The sequence below is a fragment of the Mustela nivalis genome (assembly GCF_964662115.1).
Source record: "Mustela nivalis genome assembly, chromosome: 20".
NCBI classification, from domain to species: domain Eukaryota; kingdom Metazoa; phylum Chordata; class Mammalia; order Carnivora; family Mustelidae; genus Mustela; species Mustela nivalis.
Genome location: NC_139039.1, coordinates 34,846,920 through 34,874,198, shown reverse-complemented (window position 1 = coordinate 34,874,198; position 27,279 = coordinate 34,846,920). Strand labels below are relative to the sequence as shown.

The 27,279-nt window shown below is 40.5% G+C and overlaps 1 protein-coding gene across 4 annotated transcripts in view; it reads right to left on the bottom strand.

Moving 5' to 3' along the window:
* Positions 1-12,667: 12,667 nt before the first annotated feature.
* GPM6A (glycoprotein M6A) overlaps positions 12,668-27,279 on the bottom strand; it is a 342,679-nt gene continuing 328,067 nt past the window's right edge. For all 4 annotated transcript variants that reach the window (XM_082715847.1, XM_082715849.1, XM_082715848.1 and 1 more), the window contains exons 4-7: positions 26,065-26,218; positions 19,322-19,398; positions 18,726-18,791; positions 12,668-14,807 (exon numbers count right to left, since the gene is read on the bottom strand). In XM_082715847.1, the coding sequence (XP_082571973.1) occupies positions 14,655-14,807; positions 18,726-18,791; positions 19,322-19,398; positions 26,065-26,218 (450 nt within the window). In that variant the 3' untranslated portion in view covers positions 12,668-14,654. The remainder of the gene's footprint in view (positions 14,808-18,725; positions 18,792-19,321; positions 19,399-26,064; positions 26,219-27,279) is intronic.

The window sequence follows — 27,279 nt, the reverse complement described above, 5'->3', positions numbered from 1 at the left end:
GGGGTGGGGCAGAATTTATTTCAGCTTATCCCAGAGGAGTACGTAGGATTTGCCTTTCCTTTTCCTTCATCTCTATTTACCAAAAATCTCCCCACCATTAGCTATTTCCTCTGAATCTATTCACTTCTTAGTAACCGTATCAAGGGCTGGGGGAGAAGGAGATGCGGTGTGCGCGCGTGCGCCTGGAGCTGCTCTTGCCCCCTTGCTGGTGCGCCCAGCGCTGGCGGCAACGGACTGTCACGGAGCCAGGAGCAGATGGAGTGAGAAAAATCCCCGCACGCAGACAGCCCAGAGGAGCTGGGCAGGGAACATATTCAGCAGTCATTTAGTTCTCAATCTGCCTTCACGTCGTATTTGTGATTTTGTGAAAAATGTCTGGTTTCTTTAGCCGAATGCTGAACTGAATTACTTCACCAGCTTCCATCCCAATCAGAGAATGCTCTTCGGGCAACATAAGAAAAACAGTTCAGACTCCCTGGGCTTGGATGCAAAAGCCCAAAAAATGGACTCTTGTCCATGCATTTTATTCTTTATTTGTACGTATTTTTGAACATAATAGCGACAGGATGTTGCCTAGTCTCATTAGTGCTAATGTAATGATGTGTGTGGGGGGTTGTCTGCTGATTAATAGAGATGAAAGACTGGTAAGAATAAGCAAAAGAGAATATTTGGGAAGATAACCAGCTATTGGTCTGAAGACAACTAAGCAGTTAGTTACGGAGCAGGGATAACCAGCCATCTTGAGCAGGGCTTCATTTGAAGGTGGTAGGGCCCGTTCTGCTGTTCATTTTATCTCTGCTTCAAATACTCTCAGAGAATTGGAAGAAAAGATATTTATAGCAAGAACTGATAGCCTGCATTGTAGGAAAAAAAATGCTTTGAGATGTACAGCTATGAAGTCTTAAAATTGCTTTTCTGCTCAAAGTAAAAACATGTCCTATATCAGTTTGACTCACGGATGTCCGGTTTGATGGTGCTGGGAAGGCCCCACAGAACCAGGGCGTGGCACTTCAAAGGAGTAAGCCCACCCTCCTACCACGGGTAACCAACGATGACTGTAAGGTTGTATCACAGATGGGCTTTTCCAGAGTATAAAGCAAATAGGCAAACCCCACCCCAAAGTTTCCAAAACCACTGTATTTCATCTTCATAATTTGCACCCAGTGATCAGCGTGTTACGTCTCAAGGAAATTGTAGGGTTGACACAGAGTGGGGAAGTGCGGGAATCACATCCATGTCGTCGAAGCCTGCAGGGGACCGTCCCGGCTGCCTCAGTCAGCACAGGAGGAAGGAAGGAACAGTTCTGTGCCAGGCTGAACAGTGGCTCCTTGCTATGGGATTAAATTGAATCCCTCTCCACATTCATATTTTAGCCCTAGGGCCCCATACAACTGTATTGTCAATGAGGCCTTTAAGGAAATAATTAAGGCTAAGTGAGGACAAAAGAGTATAGCTCTGGTCCAACAGGATTGGTATGTTTATAAGAGGAGGCACCAGAGCATTGTGTCACATGAAGACACGAGGATCTAGGGCCATTTGCAGGAAGAGCCTACACCAGAATCTGACCCTGCTGGTTCACTGATCAAGAACGTCCAGCCTCCAGAACTGCAAGAGAACTAATTCCTGTTAAGCCCTCTAGTCTGTGGTACTTGGTCATGGCAAGCTGAGCTAATACAGCACCCAAAATAGGTTTACCCAATCTATGGCCATACTACCAAAATAGGTTTACCCAGACTCTGAATGTGATCTTCTTTGGAAAAAGGGCCTTGACAGATGTAATTCAGGATCACAAAAGGAGATTACTCTGGATTAGGGTGGGTCCCAAATCCAATGGAGAGTGTCCTCAAAAGAAAAAAGAAGGGTGTAAGACACAGACGAGGAGCTGATGTGAAGGGGACACAGAGATCAGAATGACATAGCCACAGGCCGGTGAACACAAGAATGGTGGCAGCCACCGGAAGCCAGGAGAGGACATGGAATGGCTTCTTCAGACCTAAGGCATCCAGAAGTATGAGAAAATAAACTTCTATTGTTTTAAGGCACCGAAGTAGTGACAATGTGTTAAAACAGCTTTAAGAAATGAATTCAAGTGCTAGTTCTTCAATCGACCCATCAACCAGGCACTACGACACATGTCCCCTTATGAAAATTTGTGAACAGTGACCAAAGGAATGAAGAAAGGCAGAAAAGCTCCAAGTACTCCTTACAGATAATGCTCCCATCCCTGGCCCTGGCAAGCGCCAAGCTTCACGGCTCATCTCATCTCGGTGCCGAGTCATAAATATCCCATTGTCTGGATGGGCCACAGTCTGTTCATTCACTCACCTACTCAAAGACATCTCGCTCCCACATTTACCTTGGTTGCTTCCAAGTTTTGGCCTTATGAGTAAAACTTAAATATAAGATTAACTTTGTCTTTTTTCTTTTTCTTTCAAACACTTCTCTTATTTTGAAGAAATCTTCCTGGCTCTACCTTAGCAGTATTTCCCAAATCTGGCCACTTCACATTACTTCTACTGCTATTGCAATGATCAGAAGTATCATCATTCCTTGCCTAAATTAACCTAAGAATCCGTATCCACTGCTAGAATAAAATCCACAGAGAGGCTAGAATCTCAGTGTCTTTTCTACAATGATATATACAAGCCTGAAAACAGTGTTTGGTACATAGAAAGTATTCAATAAATATTTTGTGAATGATGAATGATAGCCAATACATAATTTCATAGCTAAAATACATTTTGCCTACATTAAGCCAAGTTCTAATAGATGCACCATTTGATGGTGGATCTGATGGATTGCTCAAGGTGTGTGTGTGTTTGTGTGTGTATACATATATGCACAATTTGTTACTCCCTAAAACTTTATAAGATTGGTATTGTTATCTCTCCTGTCTTACAGATAAAGCAACATGGACAAGGATTTGAGTTTCTTTTCCCTTGTTCACCCCAACTCATATGGTCAAACAAGACTGGTGAGCTGAGCTTTGACGTTCAGTCATCTCTTACCTATTCAATACAAAACCTAACATGACTGGTGGCCCATCCTGAACCTCTCAGAGACACTCACAGTGTAAGAGGCTAGATTAACTGCATCCAAAGACAGCTGTGTCTGTTTTCCTCATCACAATTGAGAATAAACTCAACTGTTGGGAGAAAATTGACAGAATTTTTACAGTATCATTTTACAAAGCTAGATAGGCAATGGAAAGCCATAGATATATCTTTACTACATATATATAATATAACATTGTATTTTATATATATATGTATATATACATATATATTGACATCTGGGGACCCTCTGGTATCTGGGGACCCTCTCCTCTTCATAGAGATTTTCTTTAATATAATTGAAGGTGAAATCTGTCATAGAATTCTTCAAATAGAGAGGCTTCTCTAAAGCTATAAAACAAAAATCAAGATGTACACAAACTGAACAGTTTTGATGGGCCACACTCCTCATTAAATAAGTAAACATATTTAAAAGCCAAATAGGCAAGTCAACATACTTTCAGAAAGCTTGTAGACAAATATTCCTTCATGACCTATTGTCCTTGGCCAAGGTAAAGTTCTACCAAATAAGACATATGTCCAAATAGCTCTGGTGTTATGAACCATAGACCTAATCCCTTCCCTAGGTAATTTATTTACTGTTACTAAGGGAAAATATTTTATGTCAAATGGTGAGCTTATACCAAAAGCACACCATTCAGGTTGGTTTTCCATTCTTCAAGTAGCTGCTATAATGTACATCAAAGAAACTTCACCAGCCACAGTAAACTTTCTTTCAAGCAAAATTTGAATTGAAAATAATGAGGTACACATAGAAATACAATAAAATAGTGTATTAACCTGCTGCCTAAGGTTTGCATTCTCAAATCAGTTACAAAGTTACCCTAAGACAGGTCATTGAAAGACACTAGTGTCAGTTTCCTAGGATATAAATTCTAGAAGATAATTACAAAAAAGGTGATAAAAATGTCTCAGGACCTTTGAAAGGGTTATTAAAGCTGTAGATATTATGACAGTATGGAAATACATATACCTATGTGTAACTGATCATATAGGTTGAGCTACTGTACTAAAATGACCAGAAGAGAGCATGGGCTTACTTCAACAAAAAGGATAGTCACATGCCCACTGTGTCTCTGCGTTCTGAGAGTGGCTCTTCAGTGGTATGTTGAAGTACAAAGAATAAAAAAAGGTTAAAAAAAAAAAAAAGTTCCCAGCATGCCTGGGTGACTCAGTGGGTTAAGCCTCTCCCTTCGACTCAGGTCATGATCTCAGGATCCTGGAATGGAGCCCCACATCGGGCTCACTGCTTGGTGGGGAGCCTGCTTCCCCCTCTCTCTCTGCCTGCCTCACTGCCTACTTGTGATCTCTGTTAAATAAATACATAAAAAATCTTAGGGAAAAAAAAGTGTGTGACCCTAAACCATGTAATTTATTTAAAAAAAAAAAGAAAAAGAAAAGACGTTCCTATTTAAAATTATGTTACATTCACATCTGATTATGCATTAACTCATATTTTTATCTCAATATGCTCATCACTGGAAATGTTTGAGGTTTAAGCTATTTCTCTATTAATAAAAATCTGAAATTATGAGATCCCTAAGTACACAAGGGTTTCGGTACAAGACACAAGACTCTTCCTATGCCTTTATGATATTTTTTAATCTAAGGGCTGAAATACGAAATACTATTTATAAACAGTTAAAAAGATATCCCTCTGGTACGTAATCACTTATAGATTAATCAGCCACAACCAGCTGTAATCATCAGCAAACTCCTTCACAGAATATTATTATTAAAAGTACCACATAAGGAAATCTTTCATTCAAACACAGATATTCTATTTTTTTTGGTAAAAATTTTGCCATTTTAACTATGACTAATTTAAAACACTGGTTTTACAAAAAAGCCTATGATAGAAGGCCAACTGTTTTGCTTTTTAGCATAAGATTATAAACATAGATTCCCCTTTCTCATGAACACGATGGGAAAATGGTAAATAGCAAAAATTGTCATTTGGGCAGATGTCGATGAAAATAGTTATAATATGAAACAAGCTGTTATCGGTTTAATATACTTAGTTATACTGTGCCTTTAATTTTTTTACGGGGACGTCATGTTCACGGTGACACACTCAGCCCAAAGTCCTGCAGAAATCCGGGACATGAAGCATGGTGCTTCCCACTTCTGCTACGCTTCACTCAGTTGAATCCTAACAGAAAGCCTGAGATAGAGTATGAGGTGGCTAGATAAATTATTATATGTTCTAGGGCAAGTCATCCAATGTCTCTGAGCCTATTTATTTATAAATAAGAAATTAACAAATGACCAATAAAGTCCATCTCAGCCCCCAAATCCAATGATCAAGTTGACATTATTTGCTATCAGAGACACTGAGTAATGTAATGATCTCACCATCTGCCAGTGACCTCACATGTATTACTATGCAAAATTGATGAAGTAGGTACCCTTATTATCCTAATTTCAGTTTTACAGATGTGCAAACAAACAAAAAGAGACTGCTACCTTCTCCAAGATCACAACGATGGAAACAAGATCTGAACGCAGAAAGCTGCTCTTAACTTTCTCTCTGTTTCTTCTTCTGATTTTAATTTTGTTTAAACTGATTGGGTTTTTTTTTTTTTAAGATTTTATTTATTTATTTGACAGAGAGAGAGATCACAAGTAGGCAGAGAGGCAGGCAGAGACAGAGAGGAGGAAGCAGGGTCCCCATTGAGCAGAGAGCCCGATGCGGGGCTTGATCCCAGGACCCTGAGATCATGACCTGAGCCGAAGGCAGAGGCTTTAACCCACTGAGCCACCCAGGCACCCACGTTTAATCTGATTGTTGAGGTATCATCACGATTCACAATGTACATCAAAGGAAGCTCATGGATGTGAGTGTACAGGTTCGTGCGTTTTGACAAACTATACTTACCATCCCAACAAAGACCAGGGGCTTCCAATACCTTGGAAGTTCCCTCAGCCTCCTGGGCAGAGGTGAGGTGTCAGAGCACAGCCTACTAAGAACCAAATCCCGCCAAGAACAGCTAGAGGGAGGGAGCACGAAGGGACCCCACCTCCCGGAAACCCTGAATCGATGGCAGTCTCCTAAGGTACCCAGAGCTTTCAAGGGATGGATGCAAGTTCGTGACCTGATTTGCCTTCATTTTTAAGGGGATATTTGCACTGCTGGGATGAGCAGAGAAGGTTGGAAAGGGAAGGAACGGGATGGAAGCAGGGGTACCAGTCAGTAATGTCTTGGAATAATCAGTGCAAAACAACAACAACAACAACAACAACAACAACAAAACCCAGTCTCTTGATTAGTGGAAGTCAGGAAGGTCTTCTTCTAGATATATTTGGAAGGTATAACTCCTAGGGAGCATGAGAGAGAGAGAGTCAAGAATGGAGTCTAGTATTTGGGTCTAAGGAAACCGAAGTATGGACTTTTTTCCTGAAGCGGAGGAGGTACAGCTTCTTGAGACAAGACCAGCCCTGTAACTGGGCACCTGTTAAATCTGAGGGGTCTGTTAGATAGCCTGGGCAACATGTCGATACCCTAGGATGAATGAGTCTGGATTTCAGAGGAAGATTCTGGACTGAAAAGATAAATTTCAAGCCATCAGTTTTTAGAAGGTATTTCTCATCATGAGATTAGAGGTTGTTTACTGAGACATGGGGACAGGATTACAGTATTAGAAGATTATACAGCTGAGGAAGAATGACAAAGAACATTAAAAAGGCAGATCCAGGGAGCTGGTAGGAAAACTATGAGCAGGAGCCTCCTGAAATCCACTTGAAGAATGCACATCAAGTTGGAGGGAATGACCAACTGTGTCAAATACTGCTTCCAAGTTCAGTAAGAAGTAGCCAGAGTCTTGCAAGGCCCTAAGCAATTTGTTCCCTCATCCCCTCACTTAATTATTTTCCCTTTGCTCATCCTCCCTGGTTTCATTTCTACCTCCAGTAACAGTGTTTTCCCAACTATTCCATTTGCTCAGAATGTTCCTTCCCAGATAGCTACACAACTTTCTTAACTCTTTCGTGTCTTAACTCAAATGCTATCTTTTTTTTTCTTTTTAAAGATTTCATTTATTTGTTTGACAGACAGAGATCACAAGTAGGCAGAGAGAGAGAGGAAGGGAAGCAGGGTCCCTGCAGAACAGAAAGCCCAAAGCGGGGCTTGATCCCAGAACCCTGAGATCATGGCTTGAGCCGAAGGCAGAGGCTTAACCCACTGAGCCATCCAGGCACCCCTCAAATGTTATCTTTTTAATGAAACTTCTGAAGATTCTCCACCCCAGCCCTACCTTGTAACATCCCCTGAGTATGTTACCTAATTTATTATTCTCCATAGCGTCTCTCATCTCAAGAATACTTTATATCGGGGGGCGCCTGGGTGGCTCAGTGGGGTAAGCCTCTGTCTTCGGCTCAGGTCATGCTCTCAGGGTCCTGGGATCGAGTCCCGCACCGGGATCTCTGCTCAGCGGGGAGCCTGCTTCCTCCTCTCTCTCTGCCTGCCTCTCTGCCTACTTGTGATCTCTGTCAAATAAATAAATACAATCTTTAAAAAAAATACTTTATATCGGAATGATTTACTTTTATTAGTGTCTGTTTCCCTGAATCAGAGGATAAATCACAAAAGGACAAAGATTTTTTACCTTTAATCCTCTGCTACATCCCCGTGGCTGTAGAGTGGTCTCAATAAATATTCAATAGAAAGTGAATGGATACTTGCGAACAGGGCACTGGAATTGATTTCACAATCCGGATGACATGTGTTCCTCTGACAAGACTAATTTCCACAGGGTGTTGAGTTCAAGGGACACGTGTAAGGGGGTTAAGAGAAAACGACAGGGGAGTAATTGGAGGGGACTGCACATCTCTTTCATAGAGATAAGCCATAAAGGAGAACAGAGAAATAGGCTGGATATAGGAAGAAGAAGAGTCAAGAGACGGTGTTTGGTTTTTGTTACTGTTGTCTGCTTGCCTCATGACTGGGGTGAGCCGTTAGAGAGTGAAAAATGGGTGATTCAGGGGAGGCTGAAGAGAGGGAAAATTTGCCGGAGGGATGCCTCCCCTGAAGTGGGCAGACGATACGGGATCTTGAATACATCAAGTGTGTTTGGCCTGAGCAATGAGTAATTCATCCACATTAAAAAGAGAAAAAGTAGACATTATACATATTAGTGCAGATCTACTAGTGATGGGAAATTATGGGTATGTTCTTCTGGGTATCTCTCACGTCTCCCTCTGATACAGGAAGCAGTTCCTAAGTCTGGATTGAAATAAAGTGTTTGATGAGAAGTCTGATACGAGAAAGCTATGTTACGGTAACCACCTGGGGAAACAGAATAAAGCTTAGAGAGCAGGATCAGCGAACTCTGGCCCTCGGGCTAACTACGGGGAACCATCTGTTTCTGGAAACAAAGCTGTTCTGCAGCACAGCTATGACCACTTACTTACATACTCCAATTGGTGTTCTCGCACCACAATATCAGAGATAAGAAGCTGCAACAAAACCAAGACCGAATGGCCCATAAAACCTACAAGATTCACTATGTGATCTTTGACCGAAAGTTACCAACCCTTGTTCTAGGGAAAATGGAGTCGATTTACTGACAGCCCTGAGGGCGCATCTTAACATGAGTGAGATTGGGCGGGGTGTGGTTCTCTTCAGCCATGTTAGGGACACGGGTTCAAAGGCGGACAGAAAGGTGAATTAAACCAGCGTGGCACTTCACTGTGAGAGTTTAAGGAAAACACATGGTCAGTGGGGATGAGGACTTGCCAAGGGAGTGATTGCAAGGAGGGACCGTGTCACATAAGCTAGCTACCAGAAAGCCCGAGGACATAAGGGGAACAACAAGATCAATGGATACATGGTCCCAGCGCAGTGAGTGAGCAGGAAAAGCAGCAAACAGAAGCCGGAAGTGGAATGCATACAATTTAAGATATACATGGTGTACAGTTATTGGAAAATTATGAGTTTTAGAGTGCATGGAAGGGGGCAGAGCGCACGCAGAAAATAAGCACCGACCCTGTAAGTGCTTTGTCAAGTGATACGTTAACATCTGAAGTCTCCACTTGGCTTAGTGCACACTTGTTACTTCAAGCACTAAGTTTATACTTTTTATATAAATCAATAGATACTCTATCTGCGGAAAGGTAGGGATTACCTGATGATCTTGGATGTTAGGTAGTGGAAATTAAGAAATTAGGGGGGAAAAATCTTAAAATTAATAGTGTTGACTTGTATAAATACTGTAAAACTCTATATGTTTACAACACGACTTTTGTATCATTTGCATTTGTCACATCATTGTCTCCAATCTACTGGGTGTATTACTGACTGTATGATTCAGGGGGCTTGGAAAGTGTAACTATTGTAAGACCAGGAAGGCATAATTCAGGAAGACTGCTGGCTTGTTATCATTCCGTTCTCAGGCAGGACATTGCTTTGTCTCTTGAAGACCTGACCCCATGCTACTCACTACTACTAAGGAAGATGATGTAACACAGGAATCGTTGTTAATACAGTCTACGGAGAGAAAAGTGAGGGTAGCTTATTCTCTCAAAGGCTGGAGAGCTTTGTGCTGTACTGTGTGGTAGTGGTGTACTATTGTTCGATGGGAAGGTGAATGGGAGGTTTGGAAGGGGCAGCACTTTCAGTTTGTGTTAAAGTAATCTGCTGGATTATTAAATCTTTCTTTAAATGATGTCATAATTCCTTAAAATCCATTTCTCGTTTCTGCAAACCCTCTCCTTCTATCTGGTGAAGGGCTAGGCTGCCATTATATCTTTCACAGATTAATTGACAAGATTGTAATAGGTGTGATACATAAGGTTTCAAGGGATTAACAGATTTCTTACAGAGATTAATCAATGACAGTGATAAAAACATTTAAAAAGATCTTAAGAAACCAAGGAACTTGCCAATTCTAAATGCTCCTTAATTGAAAGCCCAGAAGTAAGTCATGTGTATTTTTACCGGATGCCGTAAATTAACCTTCTCTGCCCTATCAACTAACAAAGGAATGTTGAAATGAGAATGTTCTTTGTGAAACTTTGTAAATCCTTCTGAGAAAAGAGTATCAGTACTTTCTAGATATGCCAGAAAAGTCCATCAAAGAAATCTGGGGCTTACCTACACCCAGTAGCATCCTATGTGACAAACACAGATGGAAAGAAGAAATCTGGGGCTTACCTACACCCAGTAGTATCCTATGTGACAAACACAGATGCACCCAGCTCCAGCCTTCCAGGCACTTCTTGGATCATGGCCCCTTGCAATCTACATGAAATGGGTCAGAGGGGTTGACTCACAGGGTTGGATCTGTCGTGGGACACCACCGTCCCCATCAGGGTGGCCCCCAGGAGACAAAAATAATTGTTGAAACAAGAAAGAAGCCAACAGATTACACCACTTTTAACACACCCAGACATCGTTCCCATTTTCTGATCCGATCAGTGATGTTGGGCAACTTCATGAGACCAGCACCTGTAGTGCCGGGTCCTGGGCTGTTGCGGGTGGAAAGTGAGTTCTATCTTGCAAGACGTGGAGGCCAGAGTGTTTGCTCAAGTACATGGAGTTAGGGCAGACAATGCTGAAGAAAAGCTGTGGTCTCAGCTGTTTTTTCACTTAAAAAACTTAAAAAAAATTTTTTTTGCAGGCTGTTTCTTCTTGGTGTCTGTCATCTTTGGTTTTTGTAATTTTTACTTCTTTTTTTAAAATGCCTCCCTCCCCACTGCAATTTATATCTTCCATTAACTCTGGACTTTTCTTTTTCCCCTTTATTCCAAGCCTAATAGCAGGATTACCTGGATCTCTTCTCTTTCCTATTTTGTATTCCTCCATCGTTTGTTTTCTTTTGCTTGGTGTTTCCTTCTATGGGGGTTTCCACAGGTTAGAAATACAGCAGCTTAGGTAAATTTTATTTCATTTTGGTATTTTTTCATTGAATATTTTATGTATTTCAGTGATTCATTTAATACTGAACTTAACACTTCAACGTATTGCATTTTCTACATTCTTTTCAATTTATTGCATTTTAATTTTATCAACTTACAAATTTTATCAATTTATTGCATTATTTCAACTTAACGCATTTTCTACATTCTTTTCAATTACTTTCAATGTTGGATTTTTGTGGGAAAGGGCAAAAGAATCTAAATGATCCAAGAAGTAAATTTACTTTTGCGAGAAGAAACTCAAGGTCCGCGGCTTACGTAAGCCAATAGGAAGAGGTTCACATGCGAGCTCGCTAGCATGTTTTTATAGACTTGCCTTCAGGAACTTCAGATGATTCGATACCTGAAAACCTCGCAGGAAATGACCAGAGTGTTCTCAAGGTACGAGAGCTTAATTCAAGTCCCACCATGCTCAGCGTATGTAAACTTAAGTGAAGCGTGACTTAAGTGAAATACACTTTTAAATGATATCTTTCTCTTTTGTCTAAAAGGCAAAAATAACACAAAAGTCAAGTTTACTTGATCTTTGAGTGAATAGGCCAGAATCTGCTATTTCTACGTTTTCACATGAGGAAGTAAACTGATTACACCCACATCAGAGCTGGCTGACACACAATTTCTTCTCAAAGTGAGTAATGTCCTCAGTCTTCACATTAGCTTTATAGTTCCCAAAAGGCTTATGTGTCAATTTATTTCTCCACAAAGCTAGGAGAGAAAAAATTCCCAAAGGGAAATTACTTGCTTTAAAGATAAACGTGTATTTTTACAAACAGAAATGGACTTTTAAGTTTTCTAAAAATATAATTATCTTACAATGATCGGCTTCTTTGAAAAATATTCTCTTGTGAAATTTTTGTTCACATTGATAATCTTCAACATATAATTCTTTATTTTCTTGTTGCTATGTGAAGAGTTCATAAACACTAAAAAGAATAACATTATTTACTAATAATTAAGCTATTAATAATTAAATTCTTATTTAAGAATGGGATTCTCTCAAAAGTGACTTCTTAAAACATAAGATATTTTGTCCAGATCTGCTTATAATTACTGTAGATATTTGTAACCTGAAAATGTCAGGCACTTATATTACTTACTTAAAATAATACATAAATAATTGAAGACTAATACAATTACTTAGGCCTAGTGAAAATTAAGATTTTTATTGATCACTGTTTTATTATTTTTAAACCACCATCACTTCTAGTTTGGCCAGAAGAAATTACAACTCAAACAAAGAGTATGGAAAATATATGTATTTTTCACGTTAAGTGTTCTCACCTTGAAATTTCGAAGCGAACCAAGAAAGCATTTTTCTTTCTGAATTGAATTAGTCTTTTTTGTTTCTCTACTAGTTTAGGAAGCTCTAAAGAAAACACAAAACAACAGAAATTAGGCAAGGGAATAGCATTAAGTCGGGAATTGTTATCATTTTGCTAAATTAAATGACCTCCAAACCTTCACACCTTTGCCCTCTCCCCAGCTCCCTGGCCTCCCTATGCTGCGTGTCATACACAGAATTCTCAGTTCAGCTTGAGGGCAGCTCAACTGAGCTAAGAAGCATCCTAAAAAGACAGCGTCTAGTGCATCTGGAAAGAGTGCACACACATAGGAAAGAGGAATAAACAAAACAAAACCAAAAAAAAAAAAACCACAAAAAAACACTGCAGAAACTAATAATAAGTACACAAAGTACACAAGTGTATTTATTACATTTTGCAAGCACTTTGTTCTACATTTCAAAAACGCCACCATCAAGCTGTTGGCACATTTATGTACAAAACAGATTAATTGTAATGCCTGCTACAAAGCACTCTTTGTGAAAATACAAACTCTAATACCAGGAAAAAAAAAAAAAAGCCGAAAGCATCAACATCATTACATAAGTTTAAAAGACAGTTTTAAAAATCATCACAAACTGTTAAGACACAGAACTGAAACACTATAATATAGAATTTAAAGAAGCCCATTAATACTTTTGCTCAATATCTGTAATACTGCATATATCAGAAAAAGGTTGAACCAGTAAGATCATCTACATGTAAAAAAAAGGAAGCAAAACCCCAAATTAATTAAATTATACTACAGAATGCATAATCATGCCACAGATAACCCTAGTAATACCCCGCTACCTACTACAAGAACTTGTAAAATTACGGATGATGCATGACTAGTCGTTGTACAAAGATTGTTTCACTCATAAATTTTATTAGAAATGCACTTACACTGAGAAAAGATTTCACAATGGTCAAATCAGTGCACAATACTACCTAATTTTTATACACTGACAAAAATGTCTTGTCAGGCTACATCATTTTAAAAGACACTTTACAGCATTCTTGTAGCATTAGAAAGAATCAAAAGAAGAGTCAAGGTTAAAACAAACACCAATTTTGGTCCAGTAATACTGATTGTTTTTTTTTTTTTTTTATTCCTTTGATATAGGTACTTCTTATAAATGATTATGAATGAACATTTGGTTAAAATGACTTACTTCAAATAAAAACACAGGTATCTCACTACACTTGGAAGGGATACATTCTAGAGTGGCCTCTGACCACACTTTAAAAAACACTACAGGTAAACCAACATAGATTGGAAGGCTGCAAGCAAAGCTATTATATTAATGGAAGCCTTTTCAAATATATCATACACATTGGAGGGATAGTTTACAGAGGTGCAATCCGTTAAAATCTTTTAAAGTAGGTAAAACAACTTCTGAGGGTTTACTGTGCTTATTTCTTAATATACCACCTTCGTAAAGGTAATTAATGTTCCACATTAGCATATTAAAAGTTCCAATCCAGCCGCTGCTTAAATCACAAAGAGATCATTCTTCAAGAGTTCACAGTATTTCCATTAACATTGTCTCTATACTAAGTTTTAAAAGGTAAGTCTGGTGTCGCAATCTCAAGAAGGCTACTAGCCGTGCATAAGCATCACTGTTTCTACGTGCTCACAACATAAACATGAGTAATCAGAGAGAAATACCTTTTAAGTACATCAAGAAAAAAAAAATACAATGTTAACAAAGATAAGAAGCACTTCTTTTTTTTTTTTTAACCTACTCTTACAAATTTAGAAATTGCACCTTAGATCGATGAAAACATGAACCAGGGCCCGTACTAACGTGGCCGCTCATCTCCAGACAGGATTTCCGGATTCCGAGAAGAGTTGTTAACGATACCGTCTCTGTCTATTGTTCATAATGTACAATGGTCCCTTTGAAGGTTACCTGTAGTTAAACTAGTTACTGAAATCAAAACTAAAAAGTATAAAAAGCTATTTTTCTTTCCAAAACATAAGAAATAATGCAAAAGGTGTTCTGTATTAACACATGGGAAGCAGTTAAAAAAAATCAAATAAATGTCTGCATTTGACAGTGTTAGTATCTCCAATCTGACAGCATTAGTAATGAGTTTGAGAAATTTAAAAAAAGGAAAAGGCTGGATAGGAGCTTGTAGAAGAGATCTGATCACACCAATTTAACCGATTAGGAAATGAAGTGCTAAACAGCAAGGAATGGTGTTCGGGTGATTCCTAAGTCACCCTACACATCGTTGATGAGAAGCACTTCCGTTTTAGTTCTCCAAAGATTGGGTGGTTGGATGGCCCTTCATTAAACACCAATGCATCTGAATGGCGGGAGGGGCAGGAAGGACTTATTTATGTGTATGCATTGAGCCGCTCTTTGGAGCGGGTGGAGTGGATGTCGTGAAGCTCTTGTTCCTCCTTCGACTTGATGTCCTCGTATTTCTGCATCCGGCAGGCATCTTTCACGTAAGCCCAGTTGGCAGACAGAACCATAAGGTAGTGAACCTGATCAAAGACAGAAATAATTTACACTGGAAGGCTGTTCAGCGTCTTCATTACACCTTGCTCTAAGGAAAGAGACGTTCACATTATATGCTTATAGGCTGTGTGACTCATAAGACGGAAGCAGAACTTCTGCGGTAAGAGGAACAATAAAAATCTGTTATTCCTTCTCCCGTCTCTGACTACATGACAGCAGCTTCTCCGCTCCCTTTCTTTCAGAACCTCTTTCTCTCCTTCTTTTTCAAGTCTGGAGTAGCCAAGATTGATTCTTAATCTTTATGTGATGTTCCCTGTTCATTTTGCCCTCACCTACCCACACCAACATACTATATACATTCTCATGATCCTGTATCTGTGCTTTCCCGTCCCTAACAGAAAATGGTCTCTTACACTGTTTGAGTCTAGACAACTTAGAATTAATGGGCGGTTATGGTATTGCCTGCTGTGCAACAGAAAGGAGGGATCATGGAAACCCCAAAATAAATCTGCAGATTTAATTGTCAAGTTAATTTTCCATGAGCTGAATTTTGCAGTTTCCTTTAGATTGCAAACTACAGGAGAGCAAGTACTGTGCCATATGGATTCTGTAGGTTTGCATGCATTCGCAATAGTCCGAAGAGTGCATGCTTACAAAGGAAGCTCCTGATCTATCTCGAGTAGCATAGTTACTCAAGTCATGAAGTTCCTGTTTGGACTTGAAAGATACTCAGCTGAGATCACTTGTTTGTTTTTCCTCCCTTTACCTCATTCCTGGTCCATAGAGAGAGACAAAGCAGTTTTCCAAATGACGGCTTTTGACGGGTGAATATGAAAGGGAAACTACATTGTTAATTATTTACTTGATCTGAGTTCTAAAGGGTGGACAATATTTTTGTCCGTAATTTAATAAAATAGAACACTAACAATCTGATTAGCCAAGAGTACACTGAAAGACAGGAGGTAGGATGGTTTTAGAAAAGGACAGATTGACATCACGGACACAAAGTCCATTCTAAATGGAGACTGCTGTGATATGTGAAGGTAGTCAACAGGCAGTAAGAAAAAAAAATGACAATTTTGACACAGCAATATGGGAAACGATGCAGACCAAGAAGAATACCAGTAAGAATTTTCAGAATGTTCTGTTTCCTCTGAAATTCTGCATTTTGTGTAGTGGAAATCGTAAGCCACACGCAAGCAAGAGCTGTGAGCTGTACTCTTGTCCCCTGTCACTTCCATGGTGAAGCTTTCATCACCACATCCATGAGGACTGAACAGAGGCTACAGACACGACCAAGTTCACGTGGGACCGTGCCGCATTGCTCAGAAGACATTAAGTGCTGCGGAGAGTGTTTGGCAAGTAGTGGATACTCAAAATACGTTTCATACGAATGAATATATATATATATTTTTAAAGATTTTATTTATTTATTTGACAGAGAGAAATCACAAGTAGATGGAGAGGCAGGCAGAGAGAGAGAGAGGGAAGCAGGCTCTCCGCTGAGCAGAGAGCCCGAGACTCGAGAGAGCAGAGAGCGGGACTCGATCCCAGGACTCTGAGATCATGACCTGAGCCAAAGGCAGCGGCTTAACCCACTGAGCCACCCAGGCGCCCACGAATGAATATATTTTGAGATGTATAGAAACCTTCCTGAAGGTTCCTGAAAATATATAACCCTAAATTATTATTAAATATGTCTGAGTGAAATACTGAAAAGAGCTTCAGCGTCCTTCTAGTTCAGAAATAGGCACTTTGCAGTCGTGTTCAGACATTTCCTCTCGCCTTAGGGGACACCAGCTGCCAGGCTCTGACTGTCCCTTGGCAGGTGGACAGAGGTCCCCAGAACCTGGCACAAAGCCAAGCAGACCCCTTCTGTTAGCGTCTACAGAACTTTCTAATGCCTTAAAAAAATCAAATGGAGTAGATTACATTAGTCTTCGTACAAATTCTTACCATGTTTGCCTTAAATTTTAGATGACGTTTTAAATATTTTGCTAGAGAAGGATTCATCTCATTTTTCTCATCTCTAAAACAGAAGTAATCATGGTAGTGTACTTTGAGTGCCGAAGGAGTTGGGGATGAGGTTAGTGACATGGCTATATTATGACTGCTGAATGTATTTATGTGCTTAACCATTTGGCGGTGGTTTCAACAGAGCAAGGCTTAAAGAAATACGAGCAAACATCAGTACTATTGGAACTAGTATTAGTACCAGGAGCAGAAGCAATAACTATTGTTATATTCCTCCTGTCTCCTAAAATTGTAACCACTATCAGAGCTAATGAGTGGGAAATACCGATGTCAATCAGTAGTCAGATGTTATTTATTTCTTAAGGAATTTATGCTATGCATTTATTTAGATAGTCAAAAGGATGCTAGTACTTAAGAATAATATTCTAAACTCTTATAGTTTGAAATAAAATTTATTTATAACTTAGTATCTGAGTTTATGCAAGGCACAGATTCCTTAAGAAATACATAGCATCTGAATTTCTATTATCTTAAGATCTTTTTGATAATAGAATCATTTCAGAGTAAGCATTTCTGGGGACATTTAAGTATATTATTCATTTACACAAGTACTTTTTACTAATGTATGCCTAATGGTATGCATTTTTACAGTTTTACACACACACACGTAGCAAATATGAACACATGCTTTATCACACACCTCTCTCTTTACAAAAAGTGCTTTGCTAGACCTCTTATACACTAGAGTGTGCTGCCCGAACAAGCACAAGTCCCTAACAATTACCCATTGCACGGGAATGTGTGTATGAAGAGATGTTTTCCTCTTGTCTCACGGCCGGGCTGGGTGCTGCTTGGGACCATGGGAACTTGAACCATCATCCCCAGAACATGACCTGTTTCTCCAGGGCGTATCTTAGCACCTGATTTTAGGCTGAGACTATAGAGCCCTTGCTTATTGTATTATTGTGACCCCTCCAATTAATTAGCCACCATGATCTTATTAAGTTCCTCATTTGGAAATAAAATTCTTATGTAGAGGCTTATACACTCTATCTCAAATGCTGAGCAATGAGCATGATACTAAATTAACAAAATATCTGAAAACTCAGTGTATTGGCACCATAAGGGAAGGAATTAAATAGATTCAAATTAATTCATCATCTTTGCATACTGAATTGGCTATATTTGTGAGGTTACAGGGAGCATTCTAGAGCTCTCTACCACTTCACTTTTGTATTATTACTTTGCACACTACGATGCAAAAATAAGGACCAGCAGACGCTGGCTGTGAAAACTATCACTGATGCTCTGAGTGTTTGTCCGCTGTTGGTCTCTGGGCGTCCAGGAGCAAACTGTACCAAGGAAGAGACAAACTGGAACATTGTAGGTCCTCAAAACTCAGTAAAAGCCTGACTTGAAAAACGTGTTCTTAGCATTTCTGAACAAATATAGATATCAAAGAAATAGCAGGAAACTATTGATATCTGTGTTAAGAAGAATAAATCAACCTTTTTTCCATGAGTGACTCCATATGGCTTTTTTATGTCCTTAAATCAGGAGGAGAAAAGGAAGTTAAGGGACTGATTAGATTACCTAGAATATTACACTGATACAGACCTATATGGTCCAGAGACGGTCTGTTATGTTAATAGGGACCTAGTATCTGTGACATGATGAATTTACTTATTTTTGTTAATGTTACCAATATGACTGAGTATTCTAATCCTTAAACTGCTTCCCAAATACTACCTCTAGTGTAACAATAACACTTTTTCAGGTTAAGCTTTGTTTTTCACTTACTTATTTGCCTACTGTTTGTTCCCTGTTCCCCCTACCCCACCTTTTTAAACTGATATTAAAATAAATAGGATTCCTATGGACTTCAGATTTGGGGATAAAAGCTCATCTCAACAAGTAAATCACTTTGTCCTTCAAATTGAAAAACCAAGCCCCAGAGCACAAGGTCTTACCATAGCAATGACTGCGGCCCCAGCCCCAGCAAGCGCCACAATGAACAAGTGGAAGGTCATGTTCAGCTGCAAAGGAAACCGCAGAGAATCAAAACACGCATTGAGTTACAAGCAGAAGAGAGATCCGGACTGTTGCCGCCTTACGAATAAGAACTTCGTACATCTTTAAGAAAAGTGCACTTACATTAAGGGACTGATACATCCTTAGCTCAATCTGAAAACATTACAGTATCTTTTCTCCTGCAAATTAAGTCTTTGCAACTGCATCATTTTACTATACTTTTACTACAAAGATGAGAGCGTCATTAGTAACGATGGTCTTCAGTAATATTTTAACTAAGTAAGGCTACATTTTTAAAATGTAACAGTAAAATGTTCAACTTTTGTGAACATGATAGTTTCTAGAAAATATATATTGGTTATAATTTTTATTGAAATTCATATTTATTCTCCAGTCCCCCTGCGTAACATCACTGTAAGTACAATTGCTCCTTAGGTGAAAAGGGGAAAATTCAATAGAGTTTTAATTATGTCTTTTTCAACTACGAAAATGAAGCTAAAATTTGGACAACAGAAACAGCTTTAAAAACATTTACCTCAGTGGACTCACACATCCTCAGGAAGTTCTCAGAGACGGTGCAAATTTTCTTTTCCTCTCCAATTGTCACAATTCCTACATGTAGAAAATTATAGCTTAGTTTATAAATGTTTTCAAGAGCCCAGAGGGAGAAAAAGAATCTTATGCTGATAAAAACTAAGGAGGTTCCATTTTATGCTACAGTATAATGAAAACATTCTCAGCTTTTTTTTTTTTTTATAAATTCTTTTTTTTTTAAGACTATTTATTTGACAGGGGCGCCTGGGTGGCTCAGTGGGTTAAGCCGCTGCCTTCGGCTCAGGTCATGATCTCAGGGTCCTGGGATCGAGTCCCGCATTGGGCTCTCTGCTCGGCGGGGAGCCTGCTTTCCTCTCTCTCTCTCTCTCTGCCTGCCTCTCCATCTACTTGTGATTTCTCTCTGTCAAATGAATAAATAAAATCTTTAAAAAAAAAAAGACTATTTATTTGACAGACAGAGATCACAAGTTGGCAGAGAGGCAGGCAGAGAGAGAGCCCAATGTGGGGCTTGATCCCAGGACCCTGAGATTATGACCTGAGCTGAAGGCAGAGGCTTTAACCCACTGAGCCACCGAGGTGCACCGACATTCTCAGCTTTTATAGCTAGATAATAAGTATAACCGGGATTATGAGTGGAAGATCAGAACTATTTAGCCCTCAAACAATTTACAACATCTTCAATCTGAAGTCAACTGGACCCAGCCCCCAGAGCCTTCAGATTCAATCGCAGCCAGCTGCGGGGTTTGGTCCGTTAATGCAATGGCGCAGCCATCACAATTACTCCAATAACTATGTCCCAGACTAAGCCGAAGTGTGGATCCAAATTCATTCTGCTGGTACAAAGCTTCTGTTAGTCTATAAAAGCGTATCACCCAAAGGAGTGATTCTTTTCTGCTAATATTGAAAACAGTGTTATCAGTAGGAAAAAAATGTTAAAAAACCCTGTAATTTCGCTCACATTCTCCCTTCCTCCAGTTGGCTCACAGACCAACAGCATCAGAATCACCTGGGGAATGTTCAAAAATGTGTGTTTCTGGACCCCACCACAGAACTGTGAAATCAGAAACCGGAGTGTTTACCAGGAGAACTGCATCTCTAACCAGCACATTGAGGCTACACTGCCACGGATCTCGTTTTACAGAAAAGTGATCTGGGTTAGCCTCGAAGGGGCCTTGAATTTCGTTTTGAGAACTACTGAAGCATTAAACATACATACATAAAGGGGAAAAAAAAAACCCCACAAGTTCGGGATGAACTATTCCCTAAGCTTTTGGCACTGCCGTCTCTTTATTTAACGTTAATACGTGAATCTCTTCACATCTTCTGGCTTTGAGGTACATGGCCAGCTCCCACTGTCGATGGAGATGGTGCCATTCTGCCCCAACGGTAGTTTGTGCGATTATTTCTGTTTTAAAATGTAATCTACTTGCGGTCCATCGAATGCAGACATGCTTCTCTGGGACCTTTCTTTTCTGCCAAGATGACATGGAGTGTGGGAGGGTAAGAAGCCCCTAAGATGCGTCTCTTAAACCATCACCATTGAGAATGCTTCCCGGTTAAGGCCACGCTTCTGCAGGCTGTTCCACGACAAACGTCATCGTGGGTCAGGCTGTGCACACAGCTCCTCACCTGTGTCTTTGTTGACCTCTGCAGCCAAACTCCTTCAAAGCATTAACTACGTACACTGTCTGCCATTCCCTTCTTTTCCTTCCTACTTAAACTTTTCCCACCTTTTCAGTCAGATTCTGCCTCAACCCTCCATGGAAATCAGCCATGACCACCACATAAATAAAATCAAAGATAAATTTTCCCTCTTCTTCTGAGCGACTGGCAGGGCTGGAGGCAGCGGCTGCCTCCCTCTCCTTCATGCTTGTCTACATCCCCAAATCTACAGATTCTTGGTTTTTTGTTGTTTTTTAAAGATTTTATTTATTTATTTGACAGACAGAGATCACAGTAGGCAGAGAGGCAGGCGGAGAGAGAGGGGGAAGCAGACTCCCTGCTGAGCAGAGAGCCCAATGTGGGACTTGATCCCAGGACCCTGAGATCGTGACCTGAGCCAAAGGGAGAGGCTTTAACCCACTGAGCCACCCAGGCGCCCCTATAGATTCTTGTTTTAGGTTTTGATTCTCACAGGTCCCCTCTCTCCAGGACCTCGTTCACGGGAGCTCCCAGTGTGCACACCTGTCATCTTTGTCCCCTGTGGATCTCACAGAGTCTCAGAGCTCGCTACAAATTATCAACAGCTCCTCAATCTGTTCAGCCACCCGTGTGCCTCCCTCCCAAAATCAAGACTCATATACCCTATTTCTTACCCCGGTCAACTCTGTTTAGATTCCTAATAAGTCTCTACAACATCTTCAAAGGTGCACTCTGGTCTCCCTTGCCGGCCTCCCTCCCGAGCAAGCTCTTGTAGGCTTCCCGGCTCATGTGACAGCAAGTCAGTGTTCCCCGTGGTCCTGGTGACAACTGCAGTCCTCCTTCAATCCTCTTTTTCTCTCAAACCCACGTGCCCATCCATCTAGACCTTCTGCAGCCCCAATCTTCCAAGTACGGTCAGCACCAGACCACTTCTCCCCACTTCTCTCGCCACTAACCCATCTGAGCCTCCCCCTGGCGCCTCCGGGCTACAACAAGAGTGCTGACTGACTTCCCTCCTTCTCCTCTGGGGACAGTCCATTCTCTATATGGCAGCCAGTGATTCTTCCACAAGGGAAGGGAGATACTGCTTCTCTTCAGCCCAAACCTGCAAATATCCTCTACTCCCTTCAGAATAAAAGTCTCTAAATGGATGGCGTCCCACTACGCACTCAGCACGGCGTTCCATGACTCTCAGACTCCATCCCAATCCATCCCTCCTGTTTTCTCATTCTGCTTTGGCCACAAGGGCCTCTCTGGGGTTTGCTGAAGATGCCAGGCATGGAGCTGCTTCGGTAACTTTACCTGGATCTTCCCTCCACTATGAATATTCCCATGACCCTTATATCCATCCAATAATGGCTCTTCAGTTAAGCCTTCCTCCACCACCTTTAAAATACTGTAACCCAGCCCTTCCACTCAGCCTCCAGGACTCCCGACATAAAATGCATCTGTATATAAGACATCGGTGATACAGATACCACATACCACAAACAGACATACTGCAAGTTAATTATCGTCTGTCAATCCATGACTGCATCACGGGAAACTATGAACATGAGAAAGTGTCCATAAGCTATGTTGCCGTGCAAACCCAAAACCTTGATTATTTGGATTTGCGGGTCTCTGTCAAGGAAGGGCCAACCCCCAAGAAGCAAACTTTCAGATTTACTCATTTTTCTAAATAGTGAGCATATTTACACATATTTACTGCACTCGTGTAGAAGAGTCCTTCAATGAAATATACACAAGGACATTTCTGTTTTCTTAAAAACAAGCAACAAGTTAGGATCGTACAAGGGAAGTAGCAGGAATGCACGGCAAGGAGGGCAAACAGGACGAATTTCATGTGTCAGAGGTGCAGCCACGAGCTTTCTCTATAGCTTGTTGTTACTGCTTTTTAACGTCCTTGAAGCTGGTTAAACTGAAGTACTATATTTCTGGCTTTCTAAGGATTGGTTGTGTCTGAACTAGGAAAAACTTGCATCCTGTGCACAGTTCCTATTACTTTCCTCGTTAAGGCAAGAAAAAGCCTCTTGGAGGTTTCTGGGTGGTCGAAGCACCACTCCCTCCTTAGGGAGGAAATTGCAAGCCAGAGGGGGAGGGAAGCAGGAGGAGGAAGTGTAATGACACTACAAACCCTTACGGGGTGTTAGGAAATGAACTCCCTACTTGGAAATATAAATGCTGAATTTCCAAATAATTTGCCATTTACATTTCTAATCATAACGATGACAGAATGCCTGAAGTACCCTTTTCTAGCTCCTCTAGTCTACCCACAGTCCTAGGCTCCTTGCCCCTTTTGTCTGTCCTCAAAGTGAGGCATCTCTCTGAGTAAAATGTGCATTTCTTCTGAGGTCACCTCCCTCTGGCTTCTTCTCTTCTGCCTCTTCCACTCTTAAGGGCCCCTGTGATTACACGTGGCCCACCTGGACCATCCAGGGTAATTGCCCCATTTTTAGATCAGTTGATTAGTAACCTTCATTCCCTTGGTAACCTAATGCCCCTTTGACAGGTAGACCAACCTAGGAATGCCTATGCAGGGGAATGGACTAGACAAGAAAAATGTAGCCAAGATTTTACCAAATAAATTCTTGAATTATTTAATAGCAGTAAATATGGTTCACTGATTAGCAATGACACATGGCTAAACACACCAAAGTTTTCCTATTTATAGCATACGTATCTAGTTTCTATATTAACATAGGCTGTCCTTTTGAACAGAGTAGACTACAGTCAAAAATGCTGTTGACTGGTAGCTTCAGCTCTGTCCGCTGTTCCATCTTGTGCAAACAATGCAATGTACCTATGTCACGAGTGTCTTCTCTAGAAAAAGATTGATGGGCCAGGTCCATGATCTAAGTGTTTGTCAAAGTTTCATTTATTTTACTTTTTTGACGTGGAGATTTTTGTCTTTCAAAATTGAGCAGTGCTGACACATAACAGAAGGTAAATAAGTATTTGTTGAAACGAAATTTTACCAAGAAGGGCTGTATGGAAATCAGATGAAAGCAAGCTGCTCCTGTTACAATGTGTGGATACGTTACAATGGGCTGGTTAGAAGGCTAAAGGAGCCCCACCCAGAGTCCACCTGCTCTGGACCAGTCTCTCCCTACGGTTGGCCTGAGGGAGTTTCACTGAATCACTGGGTTTTAACAAAACACAGTTTTAAATTCTGGATCTAGATGATAATATTGGTGTGTATGTGGGGGAATCAGTTTTAACATTTTCTGACACAAATTTACTAAGACAAACCCTTCATACATTCAATGTCATTAAATTGCTGTGCCCATCATTGAAGGACAAGAGAAATAATTTCGAAAGCATTAAAAAATTAAAATTGCTAGTCAGATTATTTCATGACTAATTTTGAAATATGGCAACAAGTTCCCCAACTGTGTGAGCTGCATAACGGCTGTGCTCGCCATCAGATCGGTAGGACGGGGACCGATTTATCACATGCAGGGGAATGAACAGGGACATGCAAGTAGGGAAGAAGCAGACATCCCAGCTGTTATGTGACCAGAATTCCCATGATGCAGTTCAAAGACCTTGATCGCCTAAGAGCAAAGACACTGTCTAGATGTAATGAGGTAACTTTGCAAAATAAGGGAAATCACTTTATAGCATGTTCTTCTCTACCCAATCACTGTTTTGATGATGTTAGTAAATGTCTGTACTGATCATAATTCAGACCTGGGGGGGAGTGTCCTTTTCTACGCCCATGCCCCTCGATAAATTGACTGTGACTGTACATCCAGGATTCTTACTGGGAACGTATAATCTGGAAGGCAAATAAATGTCATGCAGGCAGTAGATTCATATTAAGGGCAAACAGAAAAAATTAGTATGTGATGTAAAAGGTTGCATGATATCTAAAAAGTGCCCTCTTGTCCACATCATGGAGAAAAATTAAATTAGAATAAATCTTGATAACTATGTTGTAAACGGTGCTAAGGTTCAAAGGGAGGCTTTAATCCCAGTCATCATTTACACCTATTATTAAGTGTGTCCCATACAATATGGGGACTGTACTAAAAAAGTGCTTGTTTATCTGAAATTGGAACTTCACTAGGTGGCCCGTACTTTAGCTGACAACCGTGTCTGAGAGACCAGTCACTTCTCTTCCAACTTTCACTTTTCAGATCAGCGGAACAGGAGGAAGATACGGAGAGGGGGAGGGACTGAAGTCAGAGCCATGTTTTCTAAACAGCTGTTCCCTCATGACCTCCAACAGCTGTTGCCGACGCCTTCCCTTCCTGTGCATATGTGGGCTATGATTCCGGGACCGAAACCTCTCCAGGGGGAACAGAGGGGGAAGAGCTGCCCATATTCCCTGTCATCTTCTCACCAAGAACTTCATCCTCACCAAAGAGGATAACAATAGTGTCCACCATACAGAATCCTGCATCTGTGAGTAAGACTACAGCCTTCTTAGCCATCACTCATGTCCCTGCCTGCAACTCATTCAACCCCCCTGTGTCACTTATAGAAAGGATAATAATAGTGTCCACCATACAGAACCATTGTAAGCATCAAACAAGTCAACATGGACAGACAAGTAGAATTGTGTTGGTGTATCACAAGCCCACAGTGAGCCCTAAACAAAAGTAACCAAAGAGGGCTATTGATTGGTTTAATGTTCTTGGATTCCATTATTATAAAATGCTAAGTTTTTCTGCCTTATTTTGGAAGTCAGTGAAGTACATACTTCTTGGGTGATCTTCACACTAGACTTCACAAATTGCATAGCTTGTCGTGGGAGAATAAGAGTAGATACAAGCATCATAACAAGCCTGGACAAGTGCAAAGGAGTCGGGACACAGACATCACAATTTCATATTGCTGATACCAGGAAATCCAACCTGATAGTCTGTTCAAACACACACGTGCACAGATTCATGCTGTGGGACTAACCTCCAATCATTCTTCAATTCCTACGTATTTAAATTTAAAAAAGGATGTCTTAAAGGTGAAAACTCTGATACATTTCTCAAGTATCCATTTCTCATCAAGTCATGATGGTTCCAAGGTCACCGGCAGTATTTCAGAGGCCTTGCTTTAGTTAGTTAGAGGTCCACCTACCAAACTGACGAAGGTCCAAGCAGAGATTCGCTCCCTCCACTAAGGTGGTGTTTCGGCAAATGGTCCACAGATTGAAATACATGTAGACGGGCAGAGAGGTGAAAGCTGTGACCCCCAGCCAGGCCAGCATGAAAAGGTACGTCAGCATAATGAACTGCAACAGAGAAAAAGTTGAGAGAGAAAACATGTCATTCACCGGACAGGAAGTATTTTGTGACTAAATCACAAAATCCAATTTCAAGTGTTAAGTGTCCTCGTGCCCAGCACATGATCATGACACTGCAGGAAGTACAGTGGGAAGCTGGGAGGTGCTGATTAACATGGGTTACTCCAGCAGGAAGAACCTGCCTGAAGCCCTCCGCGTGGCAGAGATGGCCGGCAACAAAGGAAGAAAGAACTCATCTGCCTCGTAATGTCTGTTTCACTCACGTATTTGTCTCAAAAATCTCACCTCACTTCTTCTTCTTCTTCTTTTTTTTAGACTTTAGAAAACAGTAACTGGTCTATTTACAGGGGATTCTGCAAAGTTCAAACTTTGTCGATAAATTTATGTTACAACTAAATGAGCACCATTCATACCATAAACATGGAAGCTACGCAGTCAGGGTTACATTTAAGATTGTAAGTGTGGTAATTCTCCAGTCAGCTTAGTATTAACGATAAAAGTGTGCACTTCTCCTTTTCAGTGATTTCTGTAAACTTTTAACTCTGAAGTCTTCTTTCAAGAAGACTGATTTTATTTTTGCTATAGAAACATAGTTAAATGTGATTTAAAGGTTGAAAATAAAGGGTTGTTTTTTTTTTGCTTGTTTCAGAAATAATTTTAGTATTTATAAAATGAAGTAAAAGGCTGTTTATGTGCCCAGATACAAATGAATAAAAGACTTCGTTTCAGCATCGGTTGAGTGGATTTTTAGCTCAAGCATGACTTAGATGCTGAAAAAAAAAAAAAAAACTTAGATGCATGCATTGGTAGATGGATGAAGAGCTGGTAAGACACAGATGTATTCATGTCGCTTCGCATTCCTTATCAACGGTTTAATCCATGTCATCTACATATAAAATTGTCTCCATAAATACACACCTTGAATGGCCTAAGCTAACACTTGCATTAACAACTGTATTTCAGAGGTAACTGAAAAAGAACAGGTGTAGCCACAATGCTCTGAGGTTTAAGTACAGGCTTGAATGCCCCCGTTGATACAAGTTGATTGT